We start from the raw sequence: 9345 nt of genomic DNA, 5'->3' as shown, positions 1-9345 counted from the left end.
TAGTAAAATCAAGGGCAATTTAAAAAAATGGCTGAATTGCATTCGCTAGCTAAATATATATATATATATATATATATATATATATATATATATATATATATATATATATATAACACACACATATATAAAAAAACATACATTTTATTGGCTATTATTTTTGCAAGCAACTAAAAATATGCAATTCTCTAAGATCAAGAACTTGTCAAACGCAATCCAGAACACCTAATGTACAACATTTCTTTATATATTCAAGTTAAAGAACATACTTTTCTCGGGTAAAGTTGTGTCTCTGATTATATTCAAGTTAAGATAGTTTTCCTCTCAACATACTACGTTATAAAATAACAGAGAGCTGCCGAACATTTATCTAAGGGGAAAAATTGGGAAAAAACAAAAAAAGTTATACAAATGGAATATCATATCAAGATTTTTACACAACAAGCATCAATGACAAGCCGCGTCATGTCACTACTGAGGAATTAAAATCAGCAAGATGGTTTCTGTCGCTGTACCCATATTGCAAATCCACGTTCACTGCAGACTTTGATCAATGAGGTTTAAGAACATCATATTATGGACACTGCAGGCTTCAAATGTTGTATTTTAGAGTAACTTCATTGATCTGAACAGGAGTTTTGGGTCGATAATGGTCATCTGTATCTACCTCTTCAATTTCCTAAGTAATCATTAAAAAACATGCACATTAAAGGAGCGCAAAAGAAAGATAGAAGAGAGAAATCACATTACAAAAATTGTAAATGAAATAGGCAACCAAACTCGAATTGCATATTTAGTTTTTCGTTCTTCGTTTTCTCGCCCATCCTTTGCTCCATAGTTCACTGCTTTTACATTGTACAAACGCCAACTTATACTAAGTGTTTTTAATAACAATGTTATACTTATGGATTAATTTCATTTGGATATTCGTTTTCTTGCTCAAGCTGTACGATGAATATAATCGTCCAACTGCTCAGGGGATGCATCTACCACATCCACACTGTTCTTTTTTCTTTTTTCCTGATGAAAAGGTAAGAAACCATATGCACACTGCTCCGGACTTGGATTACTGATAAATGCTAAATGATATGACAAGGCAGTGAAACATCAAATGCAAACATCATCGTACTCTATGCAACAACTGATAGGAAAAGGAAAAGTAACTCATACCTGCACAATATCTTCTCCCTTTATCACACGCCCAAATACATTGATCTTGTCATTCAGATCTGGGATTGGAGCAGTCGTTATAAACAGATCAAATCCTCCACCTTCATGTTTTGTTTTTGAAGTACCAAGCATAAAAGCTTCATGCTTCAGGCTGAATATAGAGAATCATAACTTAGTGATCAATCAAACAGTTAGTTATCAAGACTTGTTTACAGATCAATAAACGAAAAACAGCAAATAAGATGAGGCAAACCTCGTGTCTAGTCGACTGTAATGCTTTCCCCTCGAAGTCCAATCTTCTGTAGCGTCAAGTTTATCAACTTTACTACCATGGATAACAAAGTGCTTTATTACACGATTAAATTGCATCCCTTTGAAGTGGCCTTTCTGACTGCAAAGGCATTTTGTAAAGTTTATCATTCTAGCTAAGAAATGCAAGAAATCCTTCAAACAATGCATAGGGCAAACAACTATGACACTAAACCAATCAACTCATTATATAAAGCAACATGTATCAGTGCCGACAAGTCTCAAAGTGCCAACTGCACGGCCTATACCATGTGAAGCACTAGCGAATTAGCATGACATATCTTCACCCAGAACATTTTCCTAGATTCTGGATTTACTCATCTACATGATGCGGTGTTTTAGTATTCACTGATTGATAATTGTGACACTGAAATTACCGTTCATAGCCTTAAAGGTTCTCTTTCGGATAACAAAGAAGATGAACAGTTTATGCCTTCTTAAGAGGAGGAAAAACCTTTGAGAAGCCCACTTATGGAGATCAAAGTTTGAAAACTTGAGGTTTGTATGAAGGGTGGGGAGTTAAGAAATAAGCTCTACATCATTTCATCAGCCTAAAACGTCAAACCAATATACACACATGCTTCTAGACACACTCACTCCCAACCCCAGTAACCACCACTGCAGAGTGAAGAAATAGCTTAAGGTAACGTGAATACAAATCCACCACATAATTTCAATGGAAATTACCCTAGACATAAACAAAAGTAAACCAAGTACGCACCAGAAATCAACAAATTCGTCAACAATGTCAGGAGAACCATCCTTGTAAAGTTCCACGGTTATCGATCCTTTTGAGGTGGATATGAACTGTCAAAGATTAAAAGAGTTAACAAAGGGGAAAATATAAGTAAATAGAAAGCCAAACAATCAAATTGGGTAGTGAATTCTCCAATTGTACCCAAAATAAACAAAAGAATAGAACTTGTAAAAGAAATGAAACAGTAGTAAACTGTTATTTGCCTAAAGAAGTCTCAAAAAGGAAATTTCCACGTATCAAACCAACTAGTCAATATTTGAAGTTAATCATAAGCTTTGGGAACAGTACGTGTTAGAAGTAGGAACAAGGGAACTACAAAAGGATAATGGAAGGGATACCTTGCCATACTTATGTATACAAACTTCTGATACACTATAAGAACCAGTATTGTAATACTTGAACAAAACTGACATTGAAATCACAAGTGCGGTCACTTTCCAGATAAAATGCAGCAGAAGAAAGCTTCTGTAAACTCACCGCATATTTAGGGGCATCAGATTCCTTATGCTCAATAAAAGAATTTTCACCCTGCATCATGCAAACAGAAATATGTATTAAGCACTGAAAAAGAATAGAACCAAGAATTTCGCCTGCATCTGATTCTCAATTCTTGTTTGAACCCGGATAATCTTGTAGCGAGAATTGTGACATCAATTCAGAAAGATGGAAGTCCAAAAAGTCTAAATAGGGGGTTACAAATTCCCCATCCCAATGAGGCAGAAAATGAAGCCCTCCTACAAGTCATGAATTACGAAATTCTCATAACAACAAGATCTACTCCACAAGAATTCCATGTCATAGAAACTTTTAACTGTGACAAATGCAATTTTTACAGTCACAAGTATCTCAACACAGACCATCAAAAGCTACAAGCAAATCAACCCCTAATGGCCAAAATAATTTACCATCAAGCAAGAACAGAAATTGGCAGTAATTCATACCTCAGAGGTTGACAAGTCATCATGTGTCTGAATTATTGACCTAGAAGAAAATTAACAAGTGTTAGATCAGTTTGGATTAATAAAGCCTGTCCCAACTTGCTTTTGGGATTGAGGTAGTAGCTGTCATTGTAAGGTACTTAAGAAATGATCTATAGGCTTGCAGTGTCTCATAAATTAGTTTAAAAAGTTACATGTCTCAATTTGTTCATGACACACGTGCAAAAGAGTTGAGTGATAACTGCATTCAGTCAGAAAATGTGCATATTTTGGAGAATTCCGCATGAAGAGTTACTTTTGACTTAATAATGGGGCTTTTAAGATACTAATTTTTCCTGAATATTATACGAGCATGAACCATTAAGAACTACATTTGTGAAGAGACCAGACTAAGGCAAGGAACGCTAATACCAGGATAAGGAGGGGTCAAACGGAAGAATGCGTGGGGACATACATTTTAGCTTGCAGTGAGAAGCTGAAAAACGTCCACCTTTTCAAGAAAATGAATTACTAAAATTTTGCTCTTGCAGAACAATATCCATAAAATTTTAAATATCTCCTTGTGTAAAGTTCACATCCTCCTTTCCTAGCCACCAAGAAACCAAACCAATTCCTTGCTACCAGTACCAAAAGCAAGTGCAACACCTTTACACATCCAACTGCCGATTTAGCATAGCATTAATGATAGTGTCCTAGAGTTCAGTTTTGTAACTTAAAGCGTTTCTGGATTTCAGTCTTTGTAAATTAAAACTCCAGGACAGTATCCTGGAGTTCGAAGGTTTCATATGTCAGACTCAAACATTTTCTTCTTTTTACTTTTATGCAAAATGGTCTAGATTTGCCCTCCGTTAATAGTTGGGGTCAAATCAACCCTTGCCGTACCAAAATGGGCTAGATTTGCCCTTGTTTACTAATGGTCAACTATTAAGACTAATCCCAGCAGTGCAAATTTAGACCAGTTGGGACGAATCAAGGTCTTATGAATTCCGGTGTTGAGCTCATTGACGGCAATGGTGGCCCGATTTTGAACTGTTAAAACACCCAGAAAACCAAACCCCTTCATTTCCTAAATTATTAACAAACTTTGACAGGCCAAACACCCTTAATCGACAAATCAATCAAAATGCTTCAGTCTCCAATTCTATTGGAGTTGCCATTCATTGCCAATTTCAAAGCCCAACTAATTTTAATACCAATTTGACAAAAAGTACCCATGAACTTCCCCCACCTACAGTTAAATCAACCTTTACAACTTTGTTAAAGTCATCCTCTGTGAATCATCCCAGGTAAAAAATGGCTGATAGTTTCAGGAATTTTCAAAATCTACAGATGATGGAGCTTTTGAGTTTGTGTAGAGGGAGTGAAAAGGGATGCATAGAATTTCGGTGGTACTAGCGGAGATGAAACCAAGGTGAAACTGTTAAGTGTGAACTTTTATGAATTAGAGGTGGTACCGACAATAGAATGAGTATGGCCGAGAGGTGAGTGCATGGAGATAAAAGGGAAAATGATTGCTATTCTGTTATGAATGGAAGAAGGAGCTGACTATGCACTGATGGTGTATTAGTCTTAACAGTTGATTGTTAGTCAACAAGGGCAAATCTAGCCCATTGTTATAACAGCAAGGATAGATCTAACCCCAACTATTAATGGATGGAAAATCTGGACCATTTTGCATAGTTCAAGGACAAAATTGGACCTTTGCCTTTTAGTTACTTATGTTTTTTTTGATAAAGCAGAAGTTTCGAATGTAACGGTACATGACACGGAATCACATATTTACATATACAACCTTTCATGTTGAATCCACCCCCCAAAAAAAACATGAAAAAACAACAACACCAGTTAGCAATCAAATAATGACATTAAATATGTAGCTCATAAATTTCATACATCACAACACCAATATCAGTAGATTCAAAAGATTCATACCATAATGAGTTTAAGCAGCATATTTGGTTCTCTCCGTGACATGTTATTTATCACAATTCATTTTTCAACATCAGATATAATCAATTCCTTGTTAGAGAGCATATACTGATTTACGCATCATCATGAAAACCATTATCAAAGTGATCATTAACAGCAAACCATAATCAAAACTAAAACACTATCAGAAAACCTTGGTGTCAGAACAAAAGTAGCTTCACAGCTCATCACCAGCACTAGTTCTATCATTGTATTCTTATCACTACAGATTCTTACTAATATGGATGCCTCCATAAAGCTTCAAGCTTCACATGAGCTGCCGTCATGTTTTTAGAAAATGAGGAAACTGCATGAGAGAAGGAAAAAAGATGGACAAACAGAGGCATCAAAGAAAAGTTTTTTCTAGAGGTGGTTCGGACGCATGGGGCTTAGGGAAGTTAGACCAGTTGCACAGCTTTTCTTCTTTTCCACCCATTCTTGGATTTCAAGGAAAACAGCTGACCTTTGGATGATAAAGATCAACTCTGTCTAATTTACATAACAAGCCATTACTTAGTCTATTAAAAACTAGTCTTGTCTGTCCAGATATAGAGATGATCCATATTATTAATTCCATTATCTTGCATATGATCACATAAACAATAAATTCATTTCCATATATATAAGAGGAACACATGTAAGCACTATCCAAACAGAATTTGATTTTGTCAAATTTTACTTTATTCTTGCTTTTATTTTTGTAACAGTCATATTCAAATCATTTGTGCGCGCCTCAAACTATTACACTGGATACTTGCATGCTCCCAATAGTACATACGCTTAGACAGACGGGAATTAACTTTTTTTTTTTTTTTTTTTGCGTTAGTTGGAATTGAACCCTGGTATGTCATGATCTTCAGTCCCTGTAATGCACAACTTATCCCACCATTCATAAATGTCGGTACATCTTCCAATCCGCTCTCTAGAAGGACAAAATCTCCTGAGTCATTTAGGTGTAATGCATATTGGGGTTATTTGGACATCGGATTAGTTAAACGTTAATAAAAACGGACAAGCCATTTATTTTTTCTCCCTAAATGTCGGTAGTATTTTCTTATAGTTGTACCCTATGTTGCTCGGACTCTTCGAAAATATCTCCAGAAATATCTCCAGGTACGATTTTGGAGGATCCGACATGGGTGCGGCAGCATTTTGGAGAGTCCGCACAACATGGGTTATCTCTCTTTCAGCTTGTTTTCCACATGTAAAATCTAAACCAAACAACAAACTCGACATATCAATAAAACTACTAAGAAATCACAAATTTAGACTCTACAAGCAGATAAAACAAGATTTAAAACAGATACAACAATAATAGCAAGTACTCAAGAGAGGATTTTCACAAACCTCCGAGACCAGTGTCTATAAGTAGCAAACAGGAAAAACACCATGACAGCAACAATCACGCCATATAGCATGATCGTAGGGATACTAACACGACTTGGCCCCTTCTTCTTTTTGCTTTGCAATAGAAGAGCTTGTGGTTTTATCTTCGCCATGAGGCTTACGACTTTCAAGTATTATCTCTGAATTTTCAAAAAGTAAATACAAAATTAAAATCAACTCCACCAAGCTTAAAAAAACAAACCAATATAAACAATCTGAAACGACAACAAGAAATTAAATTTCTTTTACCCATTTATTTCTTTATAATTTTGCTTCATTTTCACATATTTATTGAATCAGTCGCACTTCAGATGCAGCAAAATCCCATTTTTAAATTTTAAATGGACTTGATAACTACAGAAAATTAAAAACCCCAAAAATATTTGAACTTTATATTTTCCTTACTGAAGCTTCAAGCTAAATCCATCAAAACATACATACAACTCTAACATAAATACTCAAAAAAAAAAAAAAAATTATAGACATGGGGTTTACTTAAAACATCATATGAACCGATCTGAATCCATTTCCTTTTAAATTAATACATGAGAAATTGAGAATTTCAGATTCTGGACTTCAATTTCTAAATTTAGCAAAATCAAGAGCTAACATTTTGTACCGAAATTATGCCAAAAAATAAACCCTAGCTTAGTATAAAGATTGGATTTTGAACAGAAAAATCAAATAAAAATACGGAAAAAAAAAGAAAAAGATTTAGAGTGTGACCTTCGCTGGCAGAATTTGATTACTTTTCGTTGTTTCTTCACTGTCTCTTCGTTGTATTCCGTGTGGCGTTAGGTGACAGAACAGAGAAGACAGTTAAATGAATCTTTGTTTAATTTTCAAAGCTTTACCTTTAATAAATTGTGTTTTTCTATTTCGCCCCGAAGTTAAATTAATTATTCATTATTATTTTGTACTCACGACATATTTGATTGATATAATTTCTTAGATATTAATTTGATTTGCTTATTATATTTATAGTGTCATAGGATAAAACATCCTAATTAAGTTTAAACAGTGAGAGTGAAATTATTTTATTACAAAGCGTAAGAATGATTTAAATTCGGAAGCAAATAGTTATTTGAATTTTATTACAAAACACATGATAAATATTTCAGCCGAAGCGAATAGTTAGCATTAACGCTACCAATCAAATATCACAAATATCTTTTCTTGCAAATTTCATATATTATGTCAGAAATACAAAACATCTAATCCTTTATACATGCAAGGACATTCAAAATTAAAGATTTAATATCTACGAAAATTTGAAAATTATCGATTTAGTATGTTTTTTTTCATAGAGCAATAATAACATTCAAATACAGCATGAAGATTGTCAAGGGCTATCAGATGCATCTTCATTTAAATATTCTGGACTTAGAACAATAGTTTTTGCTGACAAACACATGTGATATTATACAATTTAGTGGGCGTATGGATATAAGAATAGTGAAATTTTAGAAAAAAGTGAAAAAAAATTCAAGTAAAAATGATATTTGAAAATTGGAGCTACTTTGGACATGAATACATTTGAAGTTGTTTTTAAATTTTTGTGAGTGATTTGAAGTAAAAAATTTAAAAAATAATTTTTTGGAGTTTTTCAAATTTTCGAAAAATTCTAAAATTTAACTTTAAGTTAAATTTGAAAATTTTATGGTCGATTCGAAAAAAAAAGTTCTGAAAAAAGTGAATTTTTTTTATATGGCCAAACGTGGGCCCTTAGAATTGGGAGAAAGGGGACTCGATATTGTCGGAAGAAATTCAAAAATAGCCAAATTTACAAGTGATCATTCAAAAATAGCCACAGTTTCAAAAGTAATTGAAATTTAGCTACTTTTCATGTAAAGATAAATCTGAACGAAAATACTATTCAAAATCCGAAAAAATACTCCAGTATAATATAATGGAATTCCAGTATAAGTTTATTATACTGGAGTTCCGATATAATATACCGGTCCAGCATAATATACTGGAGATTAGAGTACCGTTACTCCAATCTCCAGTATAATGTACTGGAACTTTCAGTGTGTTAGAGTTCCAGCATAATATGCTGGAAGTTCATACACAGGTGCACCGATCTTTAGTATATTATGCTTGAACTTTCCGTGTTACAGCAAAATAATGGCTATTTTTTAATAACTTTGCAAATATTGGCTATTTTTGAATGATCAGTCCGAAAACTGGCTAGCCCATGCCAATTTTACGATATTGTCTTCTCCTTATCTTGTCATTCCGCGAACGTAGGTGGTGTTCGTTTAGTGGATGATCCCTTTTAATTACGATTTAAGAAAGTTACATGATTTGACATTTTCTCATCAGGAAATTTTACAATTGAATATTCAAAAAACTAGATGGCTCGAATATGGTCCGTGTACCTTTTTTCTTCTCTATCATGATGAATTAATTGATTGATTAAATATACATTACTAGACATTTGATCAAAAAAATTACCTAATGATCGGAATACTTTGTTGCATCTCTTCGATATGTATACAATAGCGATCGTAGCCATATCATTGTCCTTACGTATAGGCTAGCTATTGAATTTGGTGACACAGTGTTTACTCAAATAATGTATAACAATTGAATTTATATGTGATTTTAAGGATACATAATATAACTTGGTACAAATTGAGAAAAAATATATTAATATTGGAATTGACTGCAAAAGAAATAAATGTAAACCGGACGAATCGAATAGCCTTAGTCCTCGAGTTCGATCACCCTTAAACCAAGTGAAGTTTCCGCTAATATAAGAACAGAGTAACAAGATAATGAGAATTAGAGAAAGGCAGTGTATTGCTTTGTATTGCT

The 9345-nt window shown here is 33.8% G+C and overlaps 1 protein-coding gene across 1 annotated transcript; it reads right to left on the bottom strand.

Annotated features, from left to right (window-relative positions):
* Positions 1-217: 217 nt before the first annotated feature.
* Positions 218-7371, bottom strand: LOC104239434 (peptidyl-prolyl cis-trans isomerase CYP21-3, mitochondrial-like). Its single transcript, XM_009794062.2, has 8 exons — positions 7252-7371; positions 6487-6665; positions 3175-3214; positions 2711-2761; positions 2198-2283; positions 1421-1558; positions 1168-1318; positions 218-676 (listed from the first exon to the last, which is right to left on the bottom strand). Exons 2-8 carry the CDS (start codon positions 6636-6638, stop codon positions 590-592), a joined length of 705 nt encoding a protein of 234 aa, XP_009792364.1. The 5' UTR covers positions 6639-6665; positions 7252-7371; the 3' UTR covers positions 218-589.
* Positions 7372-9345: the final 1974 nt, after the last annotated feature.

The sequence above is a fragment of the Nicotiana sylvestris genome, chromosome 7, assembly GCF_000393655.2.
Source record: "Nicotiana sylvestris chromosome 7, ASM39365v2, whole genome shotgun sequence".
NCBI lineage: Eukaryota > Viridiplantae > Streptophyta > Magnoliopsida > Solanales > Solanaceae > Nicotiana > Nicotiana sylvestris.
Note: the sequence above shows the minus strand (reverse complement) of the source record. Positions and strands in the feature narration are given on the sequence as shown.

Coding starts and splice junctions, on each gene's coding strand:
- LOC104239434 (XM_009794062.2), bottom strand. CDS start 6,638: ATGGCGAAGATAAAACCACAAGCTCTTCTATTGCAAAGCAAAAAGAAG. Junction 2,284..2,710: donor CTGATGCCCCTAAATATGCG/GTGAGTTTACAG, acceptor AATCTTTGACAG/TTCATATCCACCTCAAAAGG. Junction 1,559..2,197: donor GACGAATTTGTTGATTTCTG/GTGCGTACTTGG, acceptor ATGCCTTTGCAG/TCAGAAAGGCCACTTCAAAG.